Source organism: Anguilla rostrata, chromosome 5 (genome assembly GCF_018555375.3).
Source record: "Anguilla rostrata isolate EN2019 chromosome 5, ASM1855537v3, whole genome shotgun sequence".
Taxonomy (NCBI): Eukaryota; Metazoa; Chordata; class Actinopteri; order Anguilliformes; family Anguillidae; genus Anguilla; species Anguilla rostrata.
Window position 1 is genome coordinate 43,971,517 of NC_057937.1, and position 12,670 is coordinate 43,984,186.

The following is a 12,670-nucleotide window of genomic DNA, read 5'->3' on the forward strand; positions in this document are numbered from 1 at the left end:
AAACAACTTTGCAACAATCTGTAATTTGATATGTATCACCAGTATTAGCTACAGCCAAATACATTTTAACATGTATGTTCATCTTGAGGTTAATTTAAGCAAACTGGCGGAGGAACTCCTTCTTAGGTTTTCTTTCCCGAAATTACTCGACCGGAGAACACATCGATGGGGGAAGGGAATGTCCCTATACGCTGAGTGAAAAGTAGTCCCTGATGCGATCTGAGGCGCTCTCAGTTGAAACCTGGATTAGCAAATTGTACAGCGAGGGGCACTGACCACAGGGGTGAGCATGCAAGAACAAATTAAGTAAATGGCGTCTTTCAGTAGGAAAATATATCAGCGTTTGCTGTTTTTCACAGTGTTTCTTCCGATTTCGGGTAAGTACATTGGTTTTTAAGTTACTTTGTTTCGGTTATCATGTTTTAAAGTGTGTATCAGTGGGGCTGAACTGACCACTCTGTATGTCCAAGCCCCCTGGCCCAATATGGGTTGCTTCTTAGAAAGCATGGACATGATCTCAGTTAATGTGTTATTTGCAAGTATAGCAGGGAATGCAGTTAAACTAAACAAACAACTTTTCAAAGTCAATACGTTATGTATAGGTTAAAATGTGCGAATGGACACGTTTTGTTGGCCTGTGTCATACAGGGCAACATAATGGCTGCGTTGACCAGTAAGCTACTCGGGACAACTGCCCGAGAAACCTCGTGCTGTTTTGAACAATTTAACAGAGAAACTGTATTACGTTTTGTTTGGAGTTCGACAGTCAGGCTCCAATTATATGCTAGCATTTCTTGTAAACACTACACCGCTGGCAACATTACACGTGGATTGGTGAATGTCGCATTTCCACAAGTGCCCATAGTATCTGAACTACAGATAACCGCGGAAACCTGTGTTCACATGTGTCCTTTTAGGATTAATCAGAGGATGTAATCAAAGTGAAAATAGATGTTCTCTGATTTCGTTGGAAACTACGTAGGGTTTACTTTTATTTATTAAAAGGATGTATTTGGGGTGGTTAAGGTGTAAAGCAATACATGGATCTGTATTACTAATGAAAATGATTTTCACCAGCATGTAAACACGGGGGCGAGGGTCTTACCAATAATTTAAAAGCTCTTAAATTTTAATTAGTAAAGCACCAGCAAAAGCATCATTCTTTTTTGAGATTTTGTTGCCTAGAAACTAAATTGACACGTCCATTTAAAGTCAAATCAGACGAGTTTATCTATGATGAATATTCATACATTTATGAACGCAATGGTAAACAATTTGTAAACACATGTATGAATTTATTATATGAACTTTGGGTTCTTGTTTCATAAGTTGTTTGCAACTAGTCTACGCGCTTATAAACTCAAAAGAAAATTTTATCTGAATGGTAGGCTACTCTTATAGATGTGAGGAAGAAGAAAAGATGGTTTCGCATTATCTAATTAAATTAACTATTTCCTTTATTTGTTGTGCGTATTTTTATTGGAAAAAAATCGTCTATTGAATATGGAATTTCTGTAGACCTAGTAGACTGTAAACACGGGATATGGTCACGGACACACAGTAGTCACAACGACACATGTAAATTACTCCAAGGATGTTAATTAGTGATTTGCATATCAAAGACAAAACGTTAATGCTTACGTAGCCTGCTGAACGTGTGTCATCTAATCTTGTTCTCATATTTATCCGTTTGACGTTATACCGATTGACCGAAGCCTGAACAGTCTCTAAAAGTTCATGTTTCTGCGGGTTTTGAGTTTAAATAACTAGCCTATTTGCACTGAAGTTGTCGCAAGACAAATTAAATGATTAAACAGACATGTAACTGTGGATCTACAATTAGACCTTACTGCACACGTGTGAACTGTGTAAACTTACCCAGTACTGTCAAAACGCAATTATTATGATCCTGGACCATTATAGACGGACTGCAGTAGTACAATTTCCAAATTGACAATCCCAAACAGAACTTTTTCCGTTAATAATATATGTTTATAAACGGTAAAATTCGGATTTTAAAGAATTTTGGAAGCGATAAAGGCCTGTAAGAAGCACTATCAAATGTGTCTTTATATTGCAACACTTCTGAAACTATCCATACTTCCAAGGTTGGGTGTTTTCTTTTAGTGTGTGGCAACTGTACACTGTAGTGTGAAACAGCCGGTTTCATATCATGAATGAATGGGGGCCATGGCATCAGATACTTCACAGCCAGTGACTTTATGAGCCATGAGTAATTGGATTAAATTAGTGCAGAAAGGAATCTGGAGACCCAAGTATGATTACAGTATTGCAATATAAGACCCGCTTTGGCAGAAGTCCAGCTGCAAGGTTTTACCCTTGATCTTATATTCAAAATGCCATGAAACTTACCAGCACAAGGAAGCCCAGGGAATTGTGGTGATGCAAGTGCACTATCCTCTTCCCTGCTGTGTTTGTGACTCACTGCTGTGTTCTTCTCTTTGCAGGTGTGTTTTGTTTTAGCGAGTTGTTTTTCATCAAGGAGCCCCGTGATGTGACTGTAATGCGGAAGGACCCTGTTATTTTGGACTGTCAAGCACACGGGGAAGCACCCATCGCTGTCAGATGGCTAAAAAACGGAGTAAAAATCTCAGAGAATGAACGGGTCTACCTTCTCTCCAATGGCTCCCTATATATCTCGGAGGTGGAGAACAGGAAAGGAGACAAATCGGACGAAGGCTGCTACCAATGTCTTGCTCAGAACAAATATGGGGCCATTTTGAGCCAGAAAGCTTGTCTAACGGTTGCAAGTAAGTACTACCCAATAGGGCTGTTTTCTGTATCAGCAGAAATGTGGGCAGTACGGATGCCTGTAACTGTTGCTGGCAATTACCATCACATAAATGTTGCTGTGGGCAGGGTTACCATGTGCTCCACAACCCTGTTGAGTACTCACTCTGAAGGACTCCCACAGTATTTAATGATGCATAAAACACAACAAACACTGTATTATGATGTTGGCCCTCAGTGGTCAGGTGCTTTGAGAATTTCCTTTGTGAATCAGAGCGGATGGAACTTCTATGTCTGCATATCTGAAAAAAATAATTGCTTGATTTCAGTTAGTTTTGACAAGTTGAGTAATGTCACAATTGCACAATTAACAGAGTGGTTCCCAGTTTCAAATGAAAAGAGATGGATGAAGACTTGGCACTCTGACAGGCAGAAAACCGGTATTCTGTGCTCTTAAGGAAGGGAAAAGGAACCAGCAGGGTGCTATCGTCCTCTTCTTAGTTTGCAGCGTCTAATCTTGGGCCGAAATGGATTATCCTCTTTCTTCAGAATTGTAATGCCCAATGTTGCATTTTGGGAATCCTAATTCTCTAATCCATCTAATAGCTGAAGAGCCGACAGCATTGGAGGCAGCGGGGAGGGGAGGGCGGGGGATAAGGCCCCCAGAGTTAGTAGCCCGAAACGCTGAAGTTACCCTGTGGTGGACAATGTGCCCATTCATGTGTAAATGAGGGAGCTGCAGGTTTAAAAGGTTAGGAGCTGTCCAGGATGCGGTTTACCCCAGTGCTAAAGAGTAGATGACCCCTCTCCCATTCACTGGCCAAGGCTTTCATGTCATTGCTTCACAAAGTACACGATCGCCCGGAATTGTTCTTTTGGAATGCATTTTTTTGTGGTGTATATATGAGCAGGGCTGTGCTTTTAAAGGGCCAGCGCAGTTTTTTCAGGGCTGGTCTGTAGGGACTCTCTTTCTCCATGTCATCACCTCCAGAGCAGTGCTACCTGTTGTGCTGTTTTTCACAAAAGAGTTTCTGTACAATTCTATTTCTCTTTTCTTTTGAGGGGGACTCTGTTCTCTTAAGCAGCACCCAGTTCAGAAACCAGGTATCCTCCATGTCCAGTGTGTTAGTCATTTGTTTTGATGACATCAGAAGCATAGAACTGTGGGCCCATTTGGGTTGAACTGGATTGGGAATGTAACTTTTAGTCTCAGGAAATTACAGAAACATAATTGGAATAGAGTGTGTTTTCCTAATGCAGTAAATCAAAGATAAACGATTATTTCACCACAAGTCCTTGGTCAGAAGTGTTCTCAATTAACCTGGGCCACTTTGGCTTCCTTGTACTTGTTGCCATATAATATGTCTGCTTAGACAAAATCTTTAGAAAATGTCAGTGACTGCTTACTTTGTGTAAAATAAATCCTGCTACTATGAATTTTATGTATTAAAATGATATCTAATTAAAGGGAAAAGCCAAGGCTAGCTAATTACTAATCCTTGTAGTATTGAAAGCTAGGCCTTTATTCCCTTCCCTTGAAAGATGGAAATTTGATTCTAGGCCAAGGGAATCCCTGCTGCCCCACACCACTGAACAAACTTTAGAAAGCCTAGAGCAGGTCTGAAGAGCAATAACAACAAAAACCCAGGCCAACACAAGTGCCTGACCTCCAACATCACGGGTTTTCGCCAGTGCTTTGCAGGGACAGGGGTTATCTGTTCTCCATGGAGATTGAAGAATGGCCCTGTATTTTTAGGTGCCTGCCCCACTTGAAAAAAGTTAAAAGAAAAAAAAACTTGCAGTCCTCTTAAGTCATCATTGACACAAGATCCCTCCAGTAAAATTAACTATGCCCATTATAACAGTTTTGTGAAAGACAGGCCTTTGTGAAGTAATTGTTGCCAACCTTGTGGTGGTTTTAAGTAATGTTTGTGGGGAACTCTTCCGTTCCTGAAACCATCTTATCTGGTCCGATCTGGACTATGCACCAGCAAGGAGATGTTGAGAGACAAGAATTTGTGTGCCCTTCATCGAGTTCTCAAAGCTGAGTTTGTCTTAAAGTGGTCTAAAGTAAATAAGTGAGCTTTGTTAATTCTTCATTTCTTTCTGAAATAATACCGAAGGCATAGCCTTTCTTTGCTTAAAATTAGTCTTTTCTTGCCGTCTGAAATTGCTTTATGAGCAATTGAGTCTAATATGACAACAATGCTCTCTGTAGTGGATGCCACATAACCGTGTGAATGTGCTGGCTGTAAAATCCAGAGTTAATGAGCCTTGGGCTGCATTGCAGGAAGTGAGGAATGGGAGGAAGGCAGCAAATGTCTTTAAGTGACAGGGACGCAAAAATATACAGTGCGATTATAGCTTCTGTGTTTCAGTACGGCGTGTACATTACATTATTTTTATAGGATGCTGTGTGTGTGTGGTTTTATTAATTGAAGGGGTGTGCTGTTTTATGTTATGAACTTAAGAGGTGATAAAAGTGGCTAGTGGAGTTTACAGGCTTGTTTTAAAGGGACACTTAGCCCTGATGGACGGTCTATCTGGAAGCTCATAAAATTGGCAGGTACCTGAGAAATGCACCATGGTAGAAAACAAAGGTGGCTGGGTGGGGTTGTCAAGAAGGCACTCGCCCCCACCCCCCTCCACCTGCCTAGGCGCAGGCACACTTTTCATTTTTCCAGAAAGGGGACCGATGTGGACAGCGGTTTCCTCTCGTGTCAGTCCTGTGAAGCGTTTGTGAATTGCTGGACTTTATTGCGTGGCCAGGCAGTTAAGCAGAGGCCAGCGGTCTCCGTGCAGTTGTTTTCTGGTCTGCTACTCTGAGGAATTAATGAAAAGCTTTTCACGCTGGCCCCTTTTGTCCCCCTTGGCCCTAACTGTCCTTGCAAAGAAAAGGATTTCTTTCTGGGGCACTTGTTTGGCCAGGGATCAGTGGACAGGACAGCTGGGCCTATTCATGCACTGGAAGGGCAATTATGGTCACGACAAAAGTCCCCTCCGCGTTTTCCACTTTAGTTTACTTTTATTTTATTTTAAACGGTAAAGTCGAGCACCAAATTCAAAAAGTGTCAGAAAACTCCAATTGCATTTATTTTCTGAACTTTTTTTGTGCTTGATTTTGTGTTTTTTATGTGCAAGAAATGACCTTTGTTTTGATTACAAAGTGGCTTACCTTGTTAGTACAAAATACATTAGTTGTGTTGCTTTATGATTTCAGATGAAATCTGTAGCCATTAATTGCCATTTACTGGCATCTTTTTTATTGAAAAAACACCTACTTGCGAGTTGTGTGAAAAGATTTTAAGGGGAGTGTGACTTTGTCTCACGTTCCTTTTCATGTCCTGGATCTTTCACCAGGAAGATTGATGGTCCAGCATGTGGAGACCTTTTGTGCTCTCTCCCTTGAATCTTCTTCACCTCTGGCTGTGAGAGATATCGCTCAATACCATCCATCTGTTGCTATTTATTTAGCATCTAGCTCTGAGAGAGGTTTGGTTAATGTCTAAAGGGTCTAAAAAAATCAACACGTTGTCATGTTCCATGTTCTGACAAATGGTTTGATCTATGGTGCTCTCTGGAGACAGGCAGGGACGTTCCTTCATTTTATGAACAAAGAGTTACCTTCCTTACCTATGCGCTTATGACCACTTGGTGAGAAAGGGGGTCTCTCTTTGCGCAGTGAGTGGACTGTGCAGTTAGTGTGATTCATTTGCCTGTGTATTGTGAGGTGAAATAAATTCTGTGCAATTGGCCAGAGGGCCATTGAAGAAAACAGTTATTGCACGCAGGAAATGGGGCATTCAGTAACCTGTAATATACTGATAGGCTGGCCTGGGGCTGGAATGATGGGACAGGCAGGGCCCATATGAACAATGAGCTGAGGATCTCTGGGCTGAATGAGTGTACAGGAGTGCCTTGAGTGGAGCTGGATTAATGTGCTCTTCTGTGGAAGACTGGCTGCAGGCACTGCACTCCTCAAGCCTCAAGTCAGGCTTCTAGAGGTCCCTGCGACACTTCAAAGCCACTGAGATGCTCTTCTCACACACACACACACACACACACACACACACATACACACAAATTATTTATTTAATAATTCATTTGAGCTTATTTGAATTTCCTAGTTGTTATACATGGGCATAGTAAGTCTCAAACCATTGGCTCAGCAGCATTTTTTTGACGAAGCTGTGTGTTTAATAAGACATTTACTATTGTGTGTTCGTGGAGAATTTATGCTTCGAAAATGTCCCTGGTCCACCTGTCCAGTTGGAGGGCTTTTAACAGGAGTCATAAACTTCTTCAGTTTATCACTCCCCCATGGTGATCCTGATTGGTTCAGATGAAAACAACCCCTCAGTTTAAGGGGTTTGTTAATAGTCCAGTTCCTCAATGCTATCTGAGAGACTGTGAGAAAGAGCTTGGATTGCTGTAATGGTTATAATAGGTGGAACGGTTGCCTTAGGGGAAACCCCTACCATGGCTGACCTTTAAAAGAAATCAGCAGGACTTTACAAAGCCAATGGAGAGAATTTATCTTTTTTTGCTCATTAGATGTATCATGTGACAAACTGGTTTGGAACCAAAGGCTTCAACTTTGTACATTATTTTGACACCGACAAAATAATTAATTTACCTAACAGCCTTGTTTAGAGTGACCACTGTTTTGTTCATTTTGTAAGAAGGGAAATGTGCCTTAAAGCATAACTAAAATAAAGAAAGCCGCAATTTGCAAAACATTTTTGGAAGTGGATGTTCAAAGAATTTAAACTAATATACACACAGATCCTGAATATTTTCCTTCCTATTCTTTTGAACATGAAAGGTTTCCATGGTTTCCACAGACTGAGGTCAAAGGTTGCTTTAGATTGCTTTGAGGAGTGTGGATCATGAGACAAGAGCCGGGAACTTAAATTTGCCTAGTGCTATTGTTGGAAATTCCTCTTCATCTCTATGCTGTTTCCACATGGGTCCTATCAGTTTCCTCTGAAGTTGCCATTTAATTATCAGGTGGTCATTGATGCTCTGTTCCATTCATTTGTTAATCTTGGGCCTATTTATACATTTTTCTACATTAATGTGATTATAAAACTGAAATTAAATGTGATAAATTGGGTTTTGCCTTCAGTAGTCCAACACAGCTCTAACTGCTTCTTGGGATGAAATTTTGCCACAGGTATGATTATGATTATGTATACTGGTAATACTGGCACAAATTAGAAACCCTGAAATGACCTGTAAAACACCTGCCCCACTAGAAACAGAGGGACGATGTCCTGTGAAAGAGGAACTTTAGATAAAAAATAAGGAGGAGGAGGAGGGAGGCACCCCCCCCCCCCACTGCCCTGCTGAGCTGAAAGGCCAGGGGGCTCATGGGAGAATTGGCTTTGTGTGGCCAGGCCAGTGGTCAAACGTGCCTGGCCTGCAGGCTGGCCGGCTGTGCGGTGATTGATTTGTAGCGGCTTTTCAGCGTGCCATTCTTCCCTTCGGTTGTTTGTCAGGCTAGGCATTCTTTTTTGGGACATGTCATTAATTAAAGTGGGGAAAAAAAGAACCGTGTGGGGGAGAGTTCACTGCCTTTTTGTTTTTTTCATTTTTCCACCAATTGTCAGTTTAGATGGCGTTTTAAATGTCACATACAAGAGATAGGATTTCATTTTGGGGATACACAGCTCTTGTCTATTGACTTGTATTTTTTTTATTTTAAGACATGTATGGTATGTTTCTCCCAAAAATGATTAGATGTCTACCTTACATTTTGCACATAAAAAGTTTATCAAACTAACATAACTGCTGCTCTTGAGGAAAACGATGTGTATGAACCCCATTGAATGTATTTCCTTCATAGCGAAGTAATGAATGACTCAAAAATGTATTGGCACATCCAAACAAAATGCCTTGGATGTAATTTAAATGAAATGCAAAGAACCACCCTGTTTACTTAAGAAAATGTTTTTGATGCAAATAAACAAAGCACAGAATAGATCTGTCATCAAGCTTGTTTGTTTATAAAAAATGAGGAGAGAGCCACAAGACAGAGACTGACTAGGGCTATTGTTGTTGCATAGTGAGACATACCAGGTTGTGTATGTGCACGGTCTGTAAACTTAGAAATCACAGATAAACGGGGCCACTTTGCATAGCTTCCCTGCATATTGACTGTTTGTTTTTTTTTTGTTTTTTTTGCATTTTTCTGTTTTCTAAAATGTTAACATCTCTGTTGGACAAGAGTGAGCCAATAGGATGAGGTGATGAAACCTTTTCTTTTAAGCATATTATTGTTTTTGATGATTGCACAGCCTTATCTGGGACCATTTACACAGCCTACTTATTATCTTGGTTTTAAGCTGGACTTCCTAAAGCAATTCAAATTAAAGACCTTTGTCAGGGATACAACTGCACTGTGCCACCTGGAATTTGAACCTGCAACCTACTGGTCATGAATCCACCTCCCTGGCCAGAGCCCACACAACCACCACTGTGATGGCTGTTTTGCATTTATAGCTTGTTTCCTCACCCATTTCCTCTTGATCTCAGCACGAGGCGAATTATATGCATTTGCATATGAAGCAGCAAATTGACCCCCCCCCCTCCTCTACCCCCACCCTTTTGAGCCCCACTGTCCTTCTTAGCAAAAAGTCAGCAGTGTTGGAATCTTCTTCAGTCATTTGCTTGCTCTCAATAAAGAGGGGATTCCTTTTCTCTTTCACGGTACAGTGATTGTGCTATGTGTGCTGCCTTTGTCTATTAGCATTCATTTAAACATGTTTTGTAGAATAATAGAGGCGATCCTTCACAATGTAAACTTCCCACAATTCTCTGTTTATTTGTTGGCTTCTGCCCCTCTCCCATATTTTAGCTTTACGTTCGCCAATGTTGTACTCTCAATTAGATTTAAAAATGTCTAAATGTATGAATAATACATCTGATGTGCCACACATACACACGCACACTCTCATTCACACACAGAAACCATGATTTAGCTAGATTCCTACATCTCTTTCTGGTTTGTCTCTCTGAATTAAGGGGGGGCTGGGGAAGGCTTGTGAAAGGCATAGCTTCCTCTGTTTGGGGACGACGTCCGAGGGGCCACTTTCAGCCCCCTAATCTGTGAGCCCTGACGTCCTGAAAGGTTGAATTGGGAGTGTGTGTGACTGGGCTTAGTGCAGGCATGTGTGTGACTGCAGTCTGTACTGATTTACTCTGCATGTGGTAAGTGGTGAGGGTTGGTCTGCTGCACTGACTGCCTCTTGATAGTGAAATATGAGGTGCTGATAGTTTACTTCTCTGTTTGGTGGTTATTGTGTGTGTGCATCATATTGATCTCAAAGACACAAGCATGTTTGCTTTTGATGTGACGTGTATGGACAACTAGTAACTTTTTCCATACTAACACAAACAATGGTAATATGATTTTGAGACGGCACATTACTCTCATTAGTACTGTGTGACTCCTTGTCTTTCTGATAAGGTTCTTGCAGATGGAATGCATTGAAGGCCTCTGATTTTTCATATATTTTCAAACCCTGAGGTGGTTCTGCTTTCACTAGAGAGTGGAGGGGTCATTGCAAGCTAAGAGGGGGTGTGTTCGTGTCCTGCGTGGAGAACCAGCAGGCCATGAGTGGGGCCATTTGCAGGATTAGGCATCGGCGTTTCCAGCCGATCGTTTGGCAAATTGGCCCGGCCTGAACCGCGAGAGGCCATGCTGGTCAGAGCGGCTCATCCACCTTGTTTTAATCAGGGCAGGGAGGGAGGAAACCACACAGGACGCGGGGCCGTGAAGCGGCCGAAAGGCCATAGCAGTGTCTCCACGGCCACTTCCTGCTCTTTAACACCGCCGGGACCCGGGGACCTGGAGCGAATTAGCCCTGCCCCTCCTCCGAACCTGATTTAGCCATCTCTGCAGAATGTATTCAACCAACCTGCATCTGCGAAACAAAACCATGACAACAACCATTCTACCGCACAGGAAAAAAAAAGATTTGATTTCCTTACGCCCAATAAGCCTAACCATAGAGGCATGAAGAAAATGGTGATTTTTTGTGTTTAATTTGAGGTGATTATATTAACAATAAGGACAAATAGATGGTGGTTAATAAAGGAAACGTCCATTGCTTAGACAATCTTTCACATGACTAAGCCTCAACATAAAATGATGACTGGCTTTGATCCCTAAAATATCTTTGTTTTAACTTACATCTCTTTGTAGCTTTGCACCATAAGGTTATATGAGTTGTTGAGGCTTGGGAACAGATTTCTCAAGCCCTATCACACAGTAGTATTTAGAAGCCACTTTGCTATATCAGACTGCCTGGTCTGCTGCTGATGCAAGGTTCCGGAGAATTTGGTTCCACCCCCCATTTCTTTTTTGTTAAAAGCTTGTCCTCTGGGAGTTGGTCAAGCATGGAACTTCTCCCAAAACCCAGGAAAGACAGCAGGCTGGAATGGCTGGGGGAGGGGTAGGGATGAGGGTGGGAAAGGGGTGGGATCTTAGATGGCTTCAGACGTCTCAAAAGGGGACCTTTGACTGGTTTTGACCCGGGCCCTGATCCCCCCCATTGACCGTACCTCTGGTTTCAGCGAACCCGTCTGTTGTGGTTACGCTGCAGTTGGGAGAATCTGTGTCCTTGTTTTAGACAGGGAATGACCTTTCTTAATTTTGTGAGTAGAATTTAAAAGGGTCTTTGTGGGATTCACTGCGAGAGAGAAGTGTACAGGCTATTAGAAATCCAACAATTCTCACAATTTTTTTGATGGCAATTTTTTTATATCAAAAAAATGTTTTTTGTGTTTGTTTTACTTCTTCATTATTTCCATCAATTTTATGTTAGATGACTCTCTCAAAAGCATAAAACTGTGCTATATGTGTAAAAACATTGTGTGCGATTGTTTAATTATTGATCCAGAGTTAACGACATTGGACCCACTACCCTTTAACTGAAATTATCTGGCTCTGATAAGGAATTCACAGCAAAGTTAGCTCTTCATTTGCCTATTGATTTAAGATAGTGTTAGCAGTATTTTCTAGCCATAACACTAAGACTTGGCAGTAACACAAATAGAAGCCATTTTACTTCATTGGATGGTTTAATTAGCTAATGGATAGATACTAGGGTGGTGGTTTAAGTCCAATGAGAGAGGGGCGGCAAGAATGAGATAAAGTGAGAGTGAGGCAGTGAATGAGGGAGAGAGAGAGGGAGAGAGGGAGTAAGAGAGAGAGAAAGCCACGCTCTCTGAATAGAGAACCCCCCCTCACTTGCAGTGGGCCCCCAGTGCAGTTGATTGGCAGTTAGCACGGAGCCAGCAGGCGAGCAGCACTGCCGCCATGTCTGGATAAGCCGTGGACTAGCCAGGATTTGTGGAGGTCGGGGGTCAGAGGTGAGGGCAGCATAGGGCGCAGATGGCCAGGTCCCCTATATATGCTGGAAACCTCTCCTCTCAGGCATTCTGTCCTCATTATAGATAATATGAGCCTGGCCAACAATGGATCTTATATTGCTTTTTCAAATGTGGCACCATGATTTGCCCAATTTTACATTTGCAAAAAAAAGGTGTAAAGCAAAAAAATTAATTGCTTTGTATATGAATAAAATTGTCATGTGTGCTTGAAAGAAAGAAGAGAGACCCATTAGATACACAGAGACCCAAGCAGACACAATGAATCTTTTTGCTATGCTGTGCACATGCGGTGCACTGCAAGGATGTTATTCTTGACGCTGTACTTAAAGTAATCTCGGAGGCAATTAGATGCATACGCATTTAACTTCCCTTGTCCTTCACCTGCTTTAACATCTCATTAAAAGGCATTATGTGCTCCAGTCATGCCTGACCACTGTGAGAGGGAGATCAATTATGTGTTTCGAACGGCTCTTGACCAGAGCCTCGGCCCACTGCTCCTTCCCCCCTTCAGCAAAGATTT

At 41.9% G+C, this 12,670-nt stretch overlaps 1 protein-coding gene across 1 annotated transcript in view; it reads left to right on the forward strand.

The window, feature by feature from the left end:
* The first annotated feature begins 229 nt into the window (after positions 1–229).
* Positions 230–12,670, forward strand: part of LOC135255353 (protogenin A-like) — a 47,722-nt gene continuing 35,281 nt past the window's right edge. The window contains exons 1-2 of the mRNA XM_064336427.1: positions 230–377; positions 2,469–2,771. Of these exons, the coding sequence (XP_064192497.1) occupies positions 311–377; positions 2,469–2,771 (370 nt within the window). The 5' untranslated portion in view covers positions 230–310. The remainder of the gene's footprint in view (positions 378–2,468; positions 2,772–12,670) is intronic.